The sequence below is a fragment of the Rattus norvegicus genome, chromosome 18 (assembly GCF_021556685.1).
Source record: "Rattus norvegicus strain SHRSP/BbbUtx chromosome 18, alternate assembly SHRSP_T2T, whole genome shotgun sequence".
Taxonomy (NCBI): domain Eukaryota; kingdom Metazoa; phylum Chordata; class Mammalia; order Rodentia; family Muridae; genus Rattus; species Rattus norvegicus.
The window spans coordinates 58,620,673-58,639,919 of NC_141551.1; the positions used below are offsets into that span (position 1 = coordinate 58,620,673).

Consider the following 19,247-nt stretch of genomic DNA (forward strand, 5'->3'; position numbering starts at 1 on the left):
GTCAAGAGTTTATTTCTAAAATAACAGAGTCTTTCCAAGAACTAATAATTTTAGACTGAATTTAATCCTACAAATTAGTTGAGTTTTTTGTTTGTTTGTTTGTCTGTTTGTTTGTTTGTTTGTTTTCCCAGTATCTCCCTAGTCCTCGGGGTCTAGCTACAATGGACTAACTCAGTTGAAGAGGTGGAGTTTGAATTCCTCCTATTCAAAATGGCTGGAGAGTTGTATGATCTGATAGAGGTAACTTGTGAGTGACAGCACTTTGAGGAGTTTTCCTCAGGAGGCACATCTGGGCAGATGAGTGAGGGTGGGGCAGGCTTACAGTTGCTCTGATGAATGAGATTTTCACCGCCATTAAATAGAGGGTCATTCACATTCATCTTTAAACACTGATTCTAAACGTCTGCTCTGTGCAGTCATTTTCTGCTTAGCCTACTCACAAAGTAAATGTCCCAGGTACACAGTCATCAGAACTGGGGGTGCCTGGACCCCTAGAAATAGTGGCTCCCAGAAAGAGACTGTTTCACATTACATGGCTGTAATTGATGATATTTAGTTTCCTTCATGTCTAGTGAAGAAAAAAATCGAAGGTTCATTCAATATACATGTTGATTTTTTTTTTTTTTGGTTCTTTTTTTCGGAGCTGGGGACCGAACCCAGGGCCTTGCGCTTCCTAGGTAAGCGCTCTACCACTGAGCTAAATCCCCAGCCCCACATGTTGATTTTTTTTAATTGTCTTAATGTCATCAACATGTAGGGAACACATGTTTGGACTCGGTGCATAAAATAGATAAATTGTAATGCTAAACCTTCTGAAATCAAAACCATTAAAATGACTCAAGGAGATAAATAGACAGAGAAATGGCTGCAAATTCTTGACAACAGAAGGAATAAAAAACAAGTGTTATAATTTCTGCTGCCAAAAAATGCTTTTCTTATATAGTCAAAGTGTTATTCACAGTAAATTATTCTCTGTGAAGGCATGTGCAAAGAAGCTGAGTTTTACAAACTGTTAAAACCTCTCCAGTTCCTCTGAGTATTCTATGTTGCATTTTCTAATTTACATCACATAATCCTATTTCTCCATCTAATAACTGATTCAGGAGTAGTACAGGATTGAAACAGTACAACTGATGCTATAAAGGACTTACTGATAAACCTTCTTAGAAAGTCTTGTAACAGACTATACGTAATCACTACTACTAAATTTAACTTACAAAAATAATTTGTTCTATAATTTTTTTAGTGGAAACTGTTGTTTCTAAGTTAAAACTAAAAGCAGGGTGGAATATGTGTGGTCTACTCCAGGCTTGAAGGACTCTCGATGCCAGCTACCTGGGAGGCTGAAGGAGGACTGCAAATTCCAGTCCTGCTTGGGCTCCAGAGTGAGTTCAGCCCATCACAAAACGAAAAGGAAAACAAGAGACAGAGATGTAGCCCAATGGTGAGCTCCTTGGCCTCATTCTCCAGCTCTGAATAAGAAGAGAGGCATCTAGACAATGCAATCTATTTCTAGATCTCAGGTGTCTTCATTCTAAAATCATTTAGTGGTTCCCTTCGTGGAAACTTGCTTGCTAAGATCTGACCATTATTGCTTCTCTTTCTTTTCCTCTTTCCTCATTCGTTTACCTTTGAGGCAAGCTCTCCAGGCTCTTTCTTTTCTAGAAATCCAGGGACTTTCTTGATTTCTGGAAGTTCAAAGCTCCATATGTACTGCAGTACCAGCAGCAGATTGGCATAGACAACCATGAACGGAGAGCTGATCATGGCGTACTTCCTCCTGTTGCGAATCATCCAGAGAGTGCACGACCAGATCAACAGCACAAATGTCAGCCAGCTGTGGTAGGTGATGCTCCATGCCTGCAGAGCCACGGGGACAAAGGACAGCAGCTGTCAGTACAGCACACTCTGGGGAGGTCAATGTAATCTGACCAGGAAAAGGCATTGAGACACGAGAGACTTGTCGGTGGACAATAGAGAGCTTCCCAGCCTGTCGGGAGGGAAGGAAAAGTGGGAATGGAGAAGACTGAGTATGACATTGGCTTTGTGCTTCCTTTAGGGGAAAGTCCAAGGCCTTCTACTCCCCATACTGCCTCGCAATACTAAAGCAGATTTTCTTTCCCCAGTATTTGGAGTCGGTGGTCAGTGATGGTCGTGATGAATGTGGGCTATAGCTGGGCGAGAAACGGGAATTTTGAGGATCAGAGGTTGAGATTAAGCAATCATATCAGGCAGACCTACATATAATAGAAATTAGAAATTCTACAAGAAGAAACCGCATGTGAGGTGTCTAAACACTGAACAATGAGGACAAGTTAACAAAGCTATTCTGAGCTTCTATGAGGACAAAATGGTGGCTAGACCTTTCAGACAAAGGATGCATTTGCCTTGTTGCCACCAAGTTCTTAGAGACTAGGAAGTGTTTTGTCAATGACAGTTGGGAAGGCCAATCAAGTTCCTGGGTAATATCAACTCCAAGAAACTTGCTACCTGATCCTCAACTCCCATCCTGTAGGCCCTTGTGAAAAGGCCTTTTGGAATCTGTTTCGGATATGACTTAGGCTAACTGAAGTCAATCCCATTCCCAAACTGCAGTCTTTACCCTGGCTGAGAGGCACGGGATATAGACCTCTGGTGTTCTGGAGGCTGCTGCGTGTACTAACCATCATGGCGATGAGGGCACAGATGTAACTCTGCTTCATGATGAACTGGAACACGGCGACCATGGCATGAATTCTCACACTCCGTTTTTCCTCTTGGCTCCCTTCCCCTTCTGAGTCTTCTCTCTTGTCCTCTTCCTCCTCTTTCTTTTCTAGAGAGACAAACACTTTATATGACTAAGTATGGATGCAGTTGACATCCGTCACAATGGCAACGTCTACACTACTCATATGTGTGGTTTTCACAGAGTCTTCTGGTACAGAAAGTGTCTCCAACTAGTACAGCCTCTAGGAGTCAGACAGAAGCAATGGGTTCTGACTGGTGGGAATAATGGCCCAGGCATTTGAAAAGAGAGTGTTCTTCTCTGATATACTCATCCACTGGTATTCATGACTTTGTTTTGTCCCTTGACTAGAACACTTTTGAATAGATGAAATGCTAGTTCTCAGATTCAGGGTTTGGGGTGTGTGTGCGGGGGGTGTTGCTTTTGTTTTTGTAGTTTTTGTTTTGTTTTGTTTTGTTTTTTTGTGCTGGGGAATGGGAACAATGTAAGCTGGGTAAATGCTATCACTGAGCTATATTCTCAGCCCAGATTGATTTTGAAAGAAATATGGTTTTCACCTCAGGCATCTTCTCTCAACCAACCACCATCTTGCTTTTAGAGAGGAGTCGGCTACCATCCTGTAACTTCCCAATGGAGAGAACAAGGTAGCCCAGAGCTGATGTGTCAGGTTGACCATTACTTGACAAGAGTCTCCAACCAGCTAGCAGCTGCACAGTGGGATTAAAAGAAGATTCTGGCCCAGGCAAGCCTCCAGAATAGACAGTAGGCTCATCCCTTATAATGACCAGAACCTGACTGACCAGAGAAGCCATCCTTATCACCCCCAGATACCTGACCCAGAGAGACTGTGTAGTACCAAATATTAATCAGTATATTATGTAAAATGTGGTCTCTTTGACTTTTTTTTGCTTAAATTAACTGTAAATCTGATAAGGAATACCAGAGTTAGCACCACATAAGGAAAAACAAACCACTGTGATTACACAGTTTCTTTTGCATGGGTTACTGTCAGGCTTTTTGGACAGAAGTCCAGTGTCTAATTTCTCCAACATGTCAGATGAGCCTAAGGTTTGTAGTAAAATTCACAAATCATGCCCAGTAATGAAAAGAATAAATCAAATGCACCCGAGAATTACCACTATGGTAAGTTTATGGTATGGTGTGTATGTGTGTGTTATGGTGTGTGTGTGTATGTGCGTGTATGTGCGTATGTATATGTGTGTTAAAGTATGTGTGTTTTATGGTGAGTGTATGTGTGTGTATATGTGTGTATGTATATGTGTGTTAAAGTATGTGTGTTATGGTGTGTGTGTGTATGTATGTGTGTGTGTTGTGTGTTATGGTATGTGTGTCATGGTGTGCATGTGTGTCTTATGTTATGATGTGTGTTTGTGTTATGGTATGTGTGGTGTGTTTGTTATGATATGTGTATGTATGTGTATATGTTTGTGTTATGGTATGTATGTGTATGTGTGTATATGTATATGTGTGTGTTATGGTGTGTGTGTGTGGTATAAATGAAGGTCACTTCTCCAGCTGGACCTTCACAGGCCTAGTTCTCAGTGTTGGCTCCCTCCCCTCCCTTATGTGGTCCTTCCCAGTGTCTGCCATGTCCTCCTGGAACTGACTTTGTATTTCCTTGGAGACTTTGGCTCTGACCAGGTTTCTCCCTTACTGAATGGTTCTGATTTACAGTTCCTTATGTACATTCTAGAGCTTTCTACTGCCCATTTGTTAGCATGTAGAGACGCTTGCTCTAGGTGACCAGGGAGAGTGTTTGTGGCTACCAAGCGGCCAGATCCACAGGATCTTCTATAAATGGCCCCTTACCACAGCTCTAATGGCTATTTAAGGGAGATGTTTCCTTTGATCTCTGCCCTCTCACTGTACAAGCATCATCTGCCCCCCTTCCTCTGCACTCTGCCTTTAAACTCTCTGTTACTAGATACTGTGCCAGTTTTTTGAGCATTTTCTCTTTTATGACATAGCTTCCCTCACCAGAGGTGGATGAAATCACTCCATTTTTCTCTTATTTTTAATGGACTTAAAATCATATTCTTTTAAATTTTTCTTAAAATATTATCCGAGAAAGCTACTGACCTTCAAATTAACTCATAGAAAACCCAGCATGTAGATGGATAGATGGGTAGATACACACATACACACACACACACACACACACACACACACACACATAGACACACACCACACACACACACACTACACACACCCCACACACAAACATGCACACACACACCCCACACAACACACACACACACCACATATACACCACACACACAACACACACACACAACACACATCCCACATACCACACATATACACCACATACACACACCACACATAGACACACACCATACCACATACACACACCACACACACACCACACATACACACACACACACACACACCATACCACATTCACACACCACACACCACACACATGTTTAATTCTATAAAAAGTTACATGTTGCCAGCTGAAGTTACTCATGCTTGCAATCCCAGCATTTGGCAAGCACAGGCAACAGAATTAATGTAAGTCTGAGGCCAGTCTGGTCTACATCCAGGCTTGTGTAGCAAGAACCTATTTCATGAAAAGTTAGCATACTCGAATTCTTTTTTCTCACCTTTTAATTTTTCGACGTTTGCCCCACTCATGACACTTGTTATATGTACAAGAGCCAAGTGTGAATAAAAACATGCTGTTGTATATTAGAAACAAAGCTCTGTGGAAATAGCCTTACTTTTACTGATCATGGATGGTGACATTTCTGTTTGAGGGTAAGGAACCAAATCATGCACGAAATAACAGGAAGTGGCACCATTTTATGAATGAAAGTGGAGGAGCACACATCTGAGCAAATCTGCTCCATTCACTGTGAAGCATTACCTGAGGACTCCTCTGAGGGCTCCCACCGGTACTGAGGAGTAGTATACAAGTCCGTCTTGGCGGGGCCATTCTCTATGGGCAGACTTGGGTGGATGGTGTGGTAGTCCACAGGGTTGCCGTTCACAGTCACCAGCAAGCCCTGCCAGGGGAGTAGGAAAGGGGACAACAGTGATTGCAATATGACCTCTCTGTAAGTGTACCTCTTCACTTCCCAGACTCCATGCATCACCCAGGATGAAAAGCTGATTAGAGGCCAAACCATTTAATAAATCTAATATTTTTTTATCAAGATGGATCGTATATGCTTTCTCCAAATTTGGTCTCTATCACTAGTGACAATAAAAAGCGTACCCAACCTTTCTGAATAACTGCTACATATAAACCATATGACAGACTCTGTCCTCACTAGAAATACGAACTCCAGAGAAAGGCTTGTGGGTCTCTTCCTGATCAAGGTCTACTCTCTCTACTGCACACCTTCCAGCTATCTGGCTTTGCAGTCCTCCATACCTTCCCTGGGCATCCACCCTGCTCTTGTTCCAGACTCCACCCATTTTGCACAGGGCTAAGCAAATGCTCTCCAGGTCTTAGGTGAGACACCCTAACTTCAGGGCTGCAGTAGATTAAGTGCAAACACCTGGGCCTTCTTTTCCTCTCACCTCTCTGGTGTTACGGATTTGAGATAAACATAAACATATATACAATTTCCATATATACGTAATAATTAGCACAACTGCAGATGAACACGTTTTAAAGACAGACTCATAGAGCTAGTGGTGATAACTTGGTCGGTAAGGTACTTGCTTTTCAAGAACCAAGAACGGGGACCTGAATGTGATTCCTGCAATGTATGCAAAGAAAGACAGCCATGGTGGCATCATGCCCTTGAAGTCTCAGGGTTCAGGCTCACTGGTGAGCTAGCCTAGACTAAAGAAAGTTCTAGACTAGTAAGAGACAATGTTTATAAAAAAACAGTGGAAGACAGTTCCTGAGGAATGGCACCCAGGGTTGTTCTCTCGCCTCCATTCTCATTCTCTCTCTCTCTCTCTCTCTCTCTCTCTCTCTCTCTCTCTCTCACACACACACACTTTTGCACATTTACCTACATACAATGTGCACATATGTGTGCACCCCATACACACAAACAAGTACACATATGCATCTGTGTGCACAGACACACAAAGAACAGTGCTTCGAACAGGGCTTTTCCAAAGTATAAATGTATTTTGTATATTACATTCCATCTCATACGTTAGTCAGATTTTTAGAGTAGTAAAGCCAATAAAATTTCTGTGAAAAGAATCGAAAAATTTACAGGGAATTTCCCGATAACTCAAATATACTCAAAGGATCTAACTCTGTTACTTTTAAGTCACTTACATAAGCATAAATGACAAGTCTAAGGGTATACTAACATCAGATGGTTTGTAGTCATCTTGGGTCATGGATAAAAGCTGCAAAAAGCAAGGTGGGACAGCATGTTAATTGATAAGCTAGAAGCAGTTAGAAGTACGTCTGCACTGGTACACTTTTCTATATGTAAACCCAGCCTCTAACTAGCTGCATGCTAGTTATGTTAGAAGTGCCATGCAAAAGACAGCAGGCCACTGAAATGTATGCCCTCCATTCATCATAACCATTTCCCAACTCTGATGTTCAATTATAAAAACAAATATGCAATCATGAGCTATGAGATTATAAACACGTTTGTGGACACAGTGAGCTCTGCCCTACAGTGACTTTAGGATACTCTGTGCTTCTTGTCAGGACTTTGCCAGACTTTGTATATGACATGCCATTCAGATGTTCTGCTCTGTCATGCAGAATGATAAGGGGGAACGTTGTCCGAAGTGCATATTTAAGAAAATTAACATAGTCATGTGCTGTTTGATGACTAGGAATATTCTGAGGACTGCTCCATTAGGCAATCCCACTTTTGTGTGATCCTATAAATATGCTAAGCCCAAAGGCACAGCTTGGTCCACTCTCAGGTTGTAGGGCATAGCTTACTACTCCTAAGCTACAAACTTTACAGCATGCTACCGCACGGAAGACTAATCCCGGTGTGAACACAAAGACCATTTATATACCTAAAAACACAAAAGGTACTGCAAAAATATGGTATAAGGGACACTTGCTATGAATGGAGCTTGGAGGGCCAGAGATGGTTCTGAGGGAGTCAGCAAGGAGTGGATGTGGATGTGACAGCCAGACATGTGACTGTACCTCTTGTGGAATCTATAAACACTGTATGTTTAGGGTTCACTAGGGAGATTTCAACAGTGTGACTTTAATACATGGGCCATGTTTTCTGCTGTAAGACTGTCATGCTATGTCATAGGTTATAAGAATTTTTGAGGTCATTGAAATGACCTCATGGGAGAAATGTCCAGCATGTGGATCATGGTCATGCTGTTTTTGGCTCCTGTTCATCCTGGTTCGTCAAGAATGCTCTCAAGGGAAACTGCCTTTTATTCTGTTTCCTGTGTGGACCCAACATTGGTTGTGGTGATGATGGTGGAGGTGGTGGTAGTGCAGTGGTGGTATGGTGTAGTGGTACTGATGCTGGTGGTGTGGCGATGGTGGTGTGATGGTGTGAAGTTGTTGCTGTTGTGTCTTCACTCATTATGTTTGGGGTCTTAGCTTTCCTTTGCACTTGAGCACCATAGCCTCTTAGCCATTAGGCAAAGGTCTTCAAGACTTCAACTGTAACCACTGACAGGGTCTTGGAACCCTCAGAGCTCCCTGGGACATAATTTGCACATGGCTGAACGATCCTGTCACTATAATTGGAGAAACGGGCAAGAGAGCACCTAGTGGGACAAGGGAAAACCCTCAGGTATCTTGGGCATGATGTCTGTCCCATGGTGTACCTATGTCCTGAGGCACTGCACCTACGTTGTGATGCATCCCACCTGCCCCAAGGTTCTGTCCTTCCTCACAGTAGCTCCCCCCCCCCCCCCCGTCCCTCTTAGTACAAGACAGCGACACTGAGACCAGGGCTATATTGTCTTAAAGAAACTCGTCTGCCATTGAATGTATCAGGGTCTCCTTCTCGGTTCTCTAAAATGCTGGGTGTGACTTTCGGGCTCTATCTAGGAAAAGAACATTTGTCTTGATGGCTTTGCAAACAGGCTCTTAAGTCCACATGGCATCAGTCAAAATGAATTCACACTGACTGGCAATAGTGATCTATTACATGTAACTTATGTGAGCCAATGGTCTCCCTGTCAGAGCCTAAAAACATCAAGGGGCCCATAACCACATTCAGACAGGGTCTGGATCTTGCCCAGTCAGTTACAGAGTGACCACCATGAGTCATGGAGTCACTCAACACAGTGAACAACCCTGCAGCCAAGTAGTCTACCTTGAAACTACTCTCTCTCAGTGCCAAAAGTTTATTTACTGATCTTTGTCTTAAATATTTTAAATTAAAAAAATCATTTTTTTTGGTTTTTAGTCAAGGTGATGGATATATAAAATTATTCTTTTCTGGGGTCTTGTGGGAGCAGGTACTTCCTTTAGAAGCCCCGGGTTTGGCTGTGACTGAGGGTTTTGGACACCTAAATCAAATTATTTCTACAAGTCAGAAGCAACGAGATCTGACCACTCGTATTAAACCCCACTTTCAACAACACAACATGGGCATGGAAAACTAAATGGGGAAGCGAGCATTCTTTTTTCTGTGCCTTACTTTTCTCTCATCTGTTGGGTACTGGGTTGCATACCACAGGCTCCGCCTCCTCTCTGCTGTGTTCTGATTGGAGCAGCCATCCAGTGCACCCTCCTCTTCCTTCGACATCTCCTCCTGCACCTGAAACACAGAATCATGGGAGCAACTGTGCTCCCCTAAGCAGATCCACAAACCATCGCACTTGGTCCCATCTTTTCAAACTTAGGGTATGCCACAGATGGGATTTGATCAGTACGCCCCTAAAATAATGAAACGCTGTCGTGTACGTCATATGATCACCACTGTGGAATGTAGCTTGATTCTCTTAAGGCTTCCCGTGTTACAGATGTCAAGCATCAATGGCTTCTTAATAGGTATTCTGCAGCAGAAAATAGCAGCATAACTGTTGATTCTAAGAGCAAACACTTCTAAAGCAGTACACAGTTAATAGTATAAGCCTCTTACTGGCAAATCTTTCATTAAAACTTTTTTTTTAATGCCAGGATTTTCTACATAGCCTAGGCAGGTCTAAAATTCACAATTCTCTTGACTCAGCCTCCGGAGTGCCGGAGTGCAGGCTCACAAACATGTTTCATCATGCAGAGCAGGCAATATTTAATTAAAAGCAATCTCTCCAGAGCTCTCACACAGTAATGAGGCAAGATCTACAGAGTGGATGCAGATGTCCTTTCACCAAAGGTGTTCCCGTAAAAAGGGAATTAGAGTGGAAAGTGTGGATCTGGGCTCACTGCCCAATCTTGGCTCCAGTGTGCAGCAGAGGACCCAAGGGAAACACCCTACCCCCCAGAGGCCAGGCAATCCCAACTTACGATGAGTCAACATAGCCATTCTTCGCTTCTCAATGGTTGGAAGTGATAAGCATTGAGTAGAAATGGTACTTTAACTCACAATAACCTGCTGTTTAAAGGGGAACACTCACGCACACGTTCTGTTTTTTAACATTCAATGTACTGTAACTGGCACACAATATTCACTGTTATAAAGGAGCCTTTGCACTATATGACTTTGGCAACCGCGGGCTGAGTATGCTTTTAAAGCAGGTTATGATCAGTTATGATGGTCAGCAGGTCGGGAACATTTTAAACGCATTCTTGACTAAGAGTATTTTCAAGTGATGCTGGGTCCACTGGGGAGTATCCCTGTTGTGTGATGAGGTATTTAACCAATTTATCTGGAGCCCTCACACAGTAATGAGACATAGAATTCATGGAGATGCCTTTCCAACATCCTTCTGGTATTTAACTCTTCATATGACCTCTTCCTCCTTTTCCTAGCCCCCACCCACTTCGGACATATTTGATTGACTTTCACCTCCACACTCACATTTGATGGTTGGCATTCTTCACCGAATATGCCAGAGCTTCTGAAACTATGGTGTGAATAGCCTCTTGTCTTCTCACATAGCTTCAGTAATAAACTTTTCTGCTCCTGCCTATTTAAATTGCAGATTGAAATGCTTCATACCTAAGTGCCATATTCTACTTGCCCCTACAGGAACCACCTTAATTCCATTGTTGCCTGCACAGCCTGTAGCTCAGATTGCCTCCCTCCCCAGCTGTCTTTACTTTCCCAGCTCTAGAGATGTCCCTGACGCTAGAGCATCCCACAAGCCTGAAGAAATCACAGAGCAGTCACCATGCTACTGCATTACATGGAATGCCATGGGGAAAGCTAAGCACACTAGAAATTACACACACACACACACACACACACACACACACACACCCCACACACACACATGTAAGCCTTCCCATGTATGTGTGGTGTGTGTGTGTGTTTGTGGAGGAAACTAACATAATACAAATCTTAAAGTAATTTATTATTGAGGCCAATTTGAAAAAGGATTTGAAGAGGACTGGAGAGATGGCTCAGTGGTTAAGAGGACTGACTTCTCTTCCAGAGGTCCTGAGTTCAAATCCCAGCAACCACATGGTGGCTCACAATCATCTGTAATGAGATCCGATGCCCCCTTCTGGTGTGTCTGAAGACAGCTACTGTGTACTTATATTTAATAAATAAATAAATCTTTAAAAAATGAATTGGAGAAAGATGTAACACAAGGTGATTTGCTCCTTCTGACCTCGAGGATACAATTTGTTACTTTGTATCCATCAACTGGGGCCCGAGAGGAAGACACCCACACAGAGGGAACTAACAAGGATGAGATCTGAGACTCTAGTCTTAGTCACTGGTACCCTCCATGGGTGACATGGAAACAGAGTGCCATGCAGGAAGGAGAGAGATTCTCCCTTCTCTTCTGCCAAGGATGAGGGAGGCATGTATCCAACTTCATCGACACTGTTTAATTTGAATCGCATTTACTTTGGGGGAGCTGTTTATTTTTCTTATAGAATGGATAGCTTCAATGAGTATGGGCCTTTTCTAGTGTTAGCGTACTTCATACTGGCCCCCAAGTTAGTACATTAAACTTTTGGCCTTCAAGATGTGTCTCCTGAAACTGGTGACAGGGAGTTCTAGCCTATTCCGTGACAATAAAAGCAGGAAAGTGAAAAGGGAAAATTGTTCCCAGGCCCAAAAGCTAGCAGCATTTCCAATGAGGTTGCATTTTGGCCTGAGTTCAGCAGGCATGAACAGTGCTCCCTGGAGATGGAAAGGAGAAAGGCATCTCTTACATGCACCAACCCCCTGCCTTGCAACCTTATCCATCCATCTAGGAGACAAGTGGACAGAGGACAGAGAAGAACGGGAAAATGCACAGGCATTGGCCTTCCTGTTCCAAGGGTCATGATCTTGTTGGTATTCTTATAGGGAACAATCCAGTGTCCCGTGTTCTTGGGTGGAATGTCCTAGTCCCCATGTCTCACAGTGGAAGCCATGGGAGTTGAGATTTTATGATGTCTGTCCTCAGTTACTGGGGTGTCAGAGAATATTGAGACAGAGGGCTGTAAGGCTAATATTGCTATCAAAGATGGGCTCGAATCCAATCTGAACCATTCAGTAAGTGTGTGATTCCAGAACACGCATCTCTCATGCTTCATTCCCCTCACCTATAAGACAAGCACAATATTCATTCTTCTGTATTTTAAGGGTGGAAAGAAGGATGCACAAAAATAGCCGGCATACTGCCTGTTGGCTTAGTGAGTGCCCAATAAAACCTAACCTTCCATTGTTACTACCCACTGCCACTTGTAGCAGCTCACACAGGTGCCAGTGGGGAGCTGGCTGGCATCTGCGCAGAGAGAATTTGCATTCGCTCAGTATTTGCAGAATTATACCAATGTGTATAAAACACTACCGTTTTGCTGAAACCACCTCTCCTAGAGATTCTAGGTACTTTGAAGATAAGATTGTGAAACATTTCCAGATCCTTACAAGAGGCTCTTGCAACCAAATGCGGATCAGCGTGGCCAGCGTGTAGTACATCACCAGCAGGAGGATGGGGTTGGCATGGTGATACCAGGACAGGTCTGGGTTTACTATGATCTTCCAGGTGCTGGAGCAGTCTGTTTGAATAACGGATTTGATTCCAAACAACCTATTCGAAAACAAAGAAATGCGGATAGCTGCAGTCAACTGTGACAAGTTAACACGTCGGAGGGTAGAAACACAGCTAAAAAAATTGCATATCGTATACTGAGACATATAATATACACACGCAGTTATAGGTTAGATAGTAGGAGTGAGTAGAGAAATCCTGAAGGACTCTTAGGATTTTATCAGCTTGAGCAGCTGGGCTGGGAAGAAGGTCAGACATGTTAAAGAGACATCCAAGTCTCCATCTTACTACTTGATATTACCAAGTCTCATGTCTCATTTTATCTGTTTGGTGCCCTCAGGGTTTCCCACGTCTCCAAAGTATTTTCCTTCTGCCTCACAACAATTTTATGTGTATCACAACTTGAATTTTTATTGCTGTTGTTTCATTGGCTTGTTTCTCTGCCCTTTTAAGTTCTTCTGAACAGGGAATGTATCTACTCATCCCGCCTTCTGGACATGCCTAGCATAGAAAAGAGTTTACATGCAAGCACATTCGATTGGATCAAGTACGACAAGAACTAGGTATTCATAGTTATGGGAGAAGTAGAGACTAAAGGATAGTAACATTTCTGCTAATGAAGAAGGAAAGGGAACTGGAGAGGTGGCTCAGTGGTTAAGAGCGCTGACTGTTCTTCCAGAGGACCTGGGTTCAATTCCCAGTACCCACATGGCAGCTCTCAAGTGTCTGTAACTCTAGCTCTAGGGGATTCAACGCCCTCTTCTGGCTTCCATGGGTATTGCATGGATGTGGTGCAAAAACATCCATACAAACAAAACTTCAAAGGGAATGGGGAGAAGAACAGAGGGAGGGAGAGAAGAAGGAAAAAGTTTTAAGGATTGAAAATACAGTTCCTGAGAAAAGCTTCTGTTGCTTACAGCCTTTAGCCACAGGACGTCTATGTTGATGCAAAATGTAGATTGTACTAAATCTTCACGTGCACTTTAAAATTTTATATTTTAGTTGAAAATCAGCCCTATCAAAATCAGGAAATTATTGAAATGACAAATATGTGATAATATGTGAATGGGGCCAACTAAATGAGCAAATATTTCATTTTAGGTCAGACTTGGCATGAATTCCTATATTATGGGAGCAAATATTGAACTTGGTCAGAGTTCTACAGCTCTCAAATGAAAGCTAAATATGACATAGTAGAATTTCTGTGAAGTTTATCTCTGTCGAATTTCATTTATGGGTAATTTGAGTTTTTCAAAGCTTGGTGATTAATAACTTATTAGAAATGATTTATTTTAAAAGCTAATTTCTACCACGTATCCTGAATGTTCCTGATTACATAATGGGAACATGTGCAGAATATAATTTGTTCAGGAATGTTGAACATGAATTTGCCATGTGATTTTCTTTCAAAAGGATGCTAATAAATGATTAAACTTCGACACATGTAAGACATTCACCTCTTTCTATTATTTGTGCTGATTCTTTTAAAACATTTGTTTATTTATGTGTAAGGTGCTTTACCTGCATGTATGTGGGATACCAAGGGAGGGTAAAACAGGATTTTGGATCTCCTGAGATTGAACTTACAGACAGTTGGGAGGCATATGAGAGCTAGGTATCAAAATGGGGTCCTCTGCAAGAGCAGCCAATGCTCTTAACCACTGAGCCGTCTCTCCAGATCCCTGATTTTTCTGTTTCTAAAAGAAGTTACTCCCTTTCCTCACCCTCTTTCTCCTCTTCATCTTTTTTCTCCTTTTCCTCCTCTTCCCTCTCTTCCCCCTCCTCTTCCTTTTCCTTCTTTTTTCAAATAGGTATCACTATATAGCCTTGGTGGCCTGGAACTCCCTACATAGACTGGCCTTGAAGACGTAGAAATCTACCCGCCTCAGGCTCCAACATGCAACACCTTCCCAGAATATGTCCTTTCCTGGGAATTACCATACTCCATTCAGATGTAACATCATCAAATGTCACACATTCCTCTCTTACAAAAGCACCCAGTGCTGTATTTTCTATAGCAATGAGGGGACGTGTAAATGAACTTTGATTAAAAAAAAAAAACAAAAACAAAAACAAAGAAGCAAAACCCTCTTCAGTGTTGCAGATGCAAAATGGATTAGCAGTTCCTACAATAAAGTTGCTTTATTATAGGTCTTTTTTTCTTAAACTCAGTGAGAAATTTGTATTTCTATTGAAATTAGGTTTTAAATAAAAACATACGGAAAGATCATTCTTTATATTAATATGTAATTCAAACATACTAATTAAGAGAAAAATAATATGTCCAAAAAGAAATGTCTGAATACATTAACCTTGTACAATTAACACATGTCATTTGAAGGCAAAATCAAATGTATAAAGACTGAAAGAGGATGAAGTATTTTACTCCATTTAGAACATTAAAACTTACTGAAAACATTTCTGCAGCTCTAGATGACAATGGCGATTTCTGTATAGAGTACACAGAGTGAAAAGCTCTTTGAATAATCTGGATTATTGTTATACCTTGGGGTTAATGGGAACAGGACATTTCAATTTCTGAGGCCCCACCCTTCAACTAGAAGAGGCCCCATCACCCTTAGCTTAGACATAGTTTGGCTCCATCAGAAATTCAACAGGGACTCCCCACAGGTGATCACAAAAGAAACCATGTCATATTGTAATCAGTACTTCATCCTTTCCAAACAATACTGTGACTTAGTGCAGTCTGAATTTGCACATTTCCACATCAATGCTGAACACTCAGACTCACAGTTTGATCGGCAGCGCTTGGTCCTCACTAAATGGGCAGAAGATGTTGAGGTTTGCTCTATTGCTATGTATTGCTAAATTCTATACCTGAAGGTCTAGGTCTAAGGTGACTTCTCATGTCTAAAAGCTTTTGTTGTGCAAACCTTGCTCCTTGATTTAAAACTACTGGTTAAATTAAATTGGCTATAGCCAATTACTGGAGGGATAGATAGGTTTGGAGTGACCAGGTTGGAGGACAGAGAGAAGGAGGAAGCCACCATGAGAGGAAAGGAAACATAAGCACATGGAGAGGAGACACAGCAAGTATCTGTAGGAGACCACTGGGAAGGTAGCCAGGCCTGCAATTAGAAGTCAAATAAAGTAACCATAGTCTGAGTCTCATTTATTTGTAAGCTACTCAGGGATAAGTTTAAATTGTCCATACTACAAGAAGCTACCAAGTGGTTTCTCTTACTGTTCTCACTGTGACAAAACCTTACAGAAGCAACTCATGGGAGGAAGGGTTTATTGTGGGTTATGTTTCAGAGTTTGTTTGCTTTTTTGTTGGAAATGCATGGCAAGGGAGGGCATGGGTGGCCATAAGCCTTCATATCACAGTGGATCAAGAACAGTGAGCCCTAGCCAGGAGTGGGTCTAGGACAGAACTCTTACCTCTAGTGGTCACATGTCCTAATGGTTCTATAACTTCTTAAAATATTGCCACCAGCTGGAGACCAAATATTTAAACATATGAGTCTTTTAAGGCCATATCAAACTCAAACTACAAAATATGGCTACAGACTATCCATGAATTGTCCATTATTAGAATATCTTTTTAACAGAGTTGATAGTGTAAGACCTATTGATTCTCTCTCTCTTTCTCTCTCTCTCTCTCTCTCTCTCTCTCTCTCTCTCTCTCTCACACACACACACACACACGCACACACAAGGGGGGAAGGGAGGGGGAGGGGAAAGGAGAAGGGAAGGGGAAGGGGGAGAGAGAACGGTATACTGTAGTAAATGTTTGCATGTTAGATGGGACATTTGTGGTTGAAATTTTGCATCCTTTCTAGTGTTGGAATTCTAGATGTCTATGCAGTATCCAGCCATTAGATCATCTGCTCAGCCTTTCCTTTTCCAGGGTTCATCTAGATACTGACAATCAAAAGAAGAGTGTCTACACAGAACATGCATTCAGAGACTCAGCCAGGTGCTCCAGTGAGAGGTGCAGTGAAGTCCTTTCTGTGTTTGTGTGTCAAGAGGGAAAGGCTATGAGAGGAAGAATGCATGGTGTGGGCAGTTAGTCCATAGGAGATGAGACAGGTAGGTTAGAGAAGAGAGATCCTGAGGAAGTTGAACAATTCTGACAGGTTTTGAGGTTGGGATGGGAAGACGGAGATGACAGCATCTCTCTACTGACACATCACTGGGTGTTGCTGAGCCTGACCCTACCCCATTAGTACTCCCAGGACTGCCTGTGTCTCCGCAGTCAAATTCCACCATACCATAAAACAATTTCATATGTAGTTAGGACCTGCATTTCTGTGTTTAGTTTGTGGGTTCTGTTTTGCTATGGAGTCAAATTCTAATTTCTTGTCAACTTGTCTTCAGGACATACCTCATGAAAGGAAGGTTTTGTGTGCCATGTTTGTTTAACTGAATTAAAACACAAAGAATAAGTCACAGCATGGAAATGGTGATGGTTGTTGGAAGAGTAGAGGCTAAGGGATGCTAACATCTCTTTTTCTTTTTTGAAAACGAAAGGAAGAGAGAAAGGAAGGAAGGAGAGAGGAAGGAAGAAGGGAGGAAGGAAGAAAAGAAGGATGTTAAGGATTCCCCACAGCACTATTTAGAGAAATATCACTGGTATTTAGGGCCCTTCATCCATGACTTTGATCATCTTGGTTTGGAAAATAAAAATGCCAAATAAATATATAACACAGCTATCTGTGAGCCTCCCGTCATTTATCTAGCATGCATCTAGTTATCTACTGCTTTTCTGGCTGCTAACAAGAATCTTGAACTCCACCATGTGCATGAATCAGTAAGTAAATGTGTGTGTCAAGGGTTAGCAACTGCTTAAGAATGTCTGAGAGCCTGAAAATTATGGATTGGGGGTGTCTTGTTCCTTAGAGTTTCGTGCGTTGTGATACTGGGTCTTACAGTGTGATGGTATTCGGAGGTAGAACCTTTAAAAGCTGAGCGTCATTCAGATGGCATTGTGCGAGCCTTCGTCCCTCTCTGGCTTCTTGTTTACTGATGTAATCTCTCTGACATATGGTGGTGACATCAACCATCAGGTCCTCTGGAGCCAAGCCATAGCTGACACCATGCCCTCCCATCTTTGGAAGTGTAACCAACACATCCCCCCCTTTCCTCAGAAAAAAATTAATTAGAATATTTTGGACATTCTGTTCTGGTAATGAAAAACTAATTCGCCTAGTTTATGATAAAGGCAGAGTGACAGATTCCAATATCCATCCATGACAAAGTGTGAGGCCACCTGGTTGATCATTTTAAGATCTCACGACAGCTCAGATCACTATGTACAAAACTCATTTACTCTCTGTGATGCCGGAGGAGACACAGGAGCAATCAGTCTCTCTCATCACATCCTTTGGATCAGCCTTCCTCCTGAGGCCCCAGAATCCTTGCAGCTAGTCCTCATACCCTGCAAGTCATTCCAGATGTCTCCTTATCCCACAGAGCCGTTATTTTCCTCCCCTCCCCTGAAGCACTCCGGCATCTGACAACACACTGATGCTGACCTATCAGGATGCTGGCTTTCTCTTCACTTGCACACGTTGGCGGATTTATAGATGAGCTACCACCTGTTTCCACGTTCACTCAGACATCTACTTAGTCAGTCTCCTCGAGGGCCAAGGAAGGCACAGGCAAGAAACGTGTAGCTCTGTGTCCACACCCATGTTTCAGAAGTAACTGCAATTCTGCAAACTGCTAACACATACTCCCATGTTAACTGTGTTTACAGACCCTGTCTAGAAGCACAAATTAATATTCTCGTGCAATTAATACCCAGAATATTGTCATCATGTAAATCTTAAACTCTAGCCAATAAACAACCTGCTGTCTCTTCCTCAATTCCTAGAAGCCACCCTTCTACTTCTTGGTCTGTGTAGCTAGATTCTGTCATGATTAAGGCAATCTGCTTTCAATTCTGTTAAGTTTCAAACTTCAAGTGGAACCACTAGATCACGTGGTAGTGCTGTGTGCTCCCCTTTGAGGACTTATAATACAATTTTCTAAAATGGCTGTGCCATTTTCATTCCCACCAGCCACACAAAGGGCTTCAAAGTCTGCATAACCGTGCGCGTGTGTGTGTGTGTGTGTGTGTGTGTGTGTGTGTGTGTGTGTGTGTGTGTGTGTAGAGTAGCCATGCTGGTGGTATGAAGGCAAGACACTACACTTTCAATTTAACCTTTTCCTTCTCAAGAGTCCACAGTTCTTCATGACCCAGTCTCTCATGTGAAGCCATATTCTTTAATTAAGTAAGCGTTAGCTCACTAGAATGAGCAAGTGTGTAATGGGAGGATAAAAATCTAAGGCAAGTGTTGAATCTTCTAATGAAGCCAGGAAGAACACTCTCCCCAACTAGCACGATATGTTTAATTTTGGGCCAAATAACTCTACAAAGAAAATAGGTTGTACTGGTAGTCTCAGCTCAACTTCCTTCCTCTTGGTTGAAATCAGCAGGAAACTGAATGGAGGAGGA

The 19,247-nt window shown here is 42.3% G+C and overlaps 1 protein-coding gene across 16 annotated transcripts in view; it reads right to left on the reverse strand.

Moving 5' to 3' along the window:
- Positions 1–19,247, reverse strand: part of Piezo2 (piezo-type mechanosensitive ion channel component 2) — a 372,639-nt gene that overhangs the window by 94,589 nt on the left and 258,803 nt on the right. For 15 of the 16 annotated variants that reach the window (XR_015642301.1, XR_015642300.1, XM_087592767.1 and 12 more), the window contains 6 exon segments: positions 12,661–12,823; positions 9,328–9,447; positions 7,049–7,087; positions 5,634–5,772; positions 2,664–2,812; positions 1,630–1,860 (listed from right to left, as the gene is read on the reverse strand). Coding sequence is in view for 14 of the 16 variants with exons in the window: in XM_087592767.1 (XP_087448893.1) it covers positions 1,630–1,860; positions 2,664–2,812; positions 5,634–5,772; positions 7,049–7,087; positions 9,328–9,447; positions 12,661–12,823 (841 nt within the window). In the remaining 2 variants the exon portion in view is untranslated. 16 annotated transcript variants of the gene reach the window in all.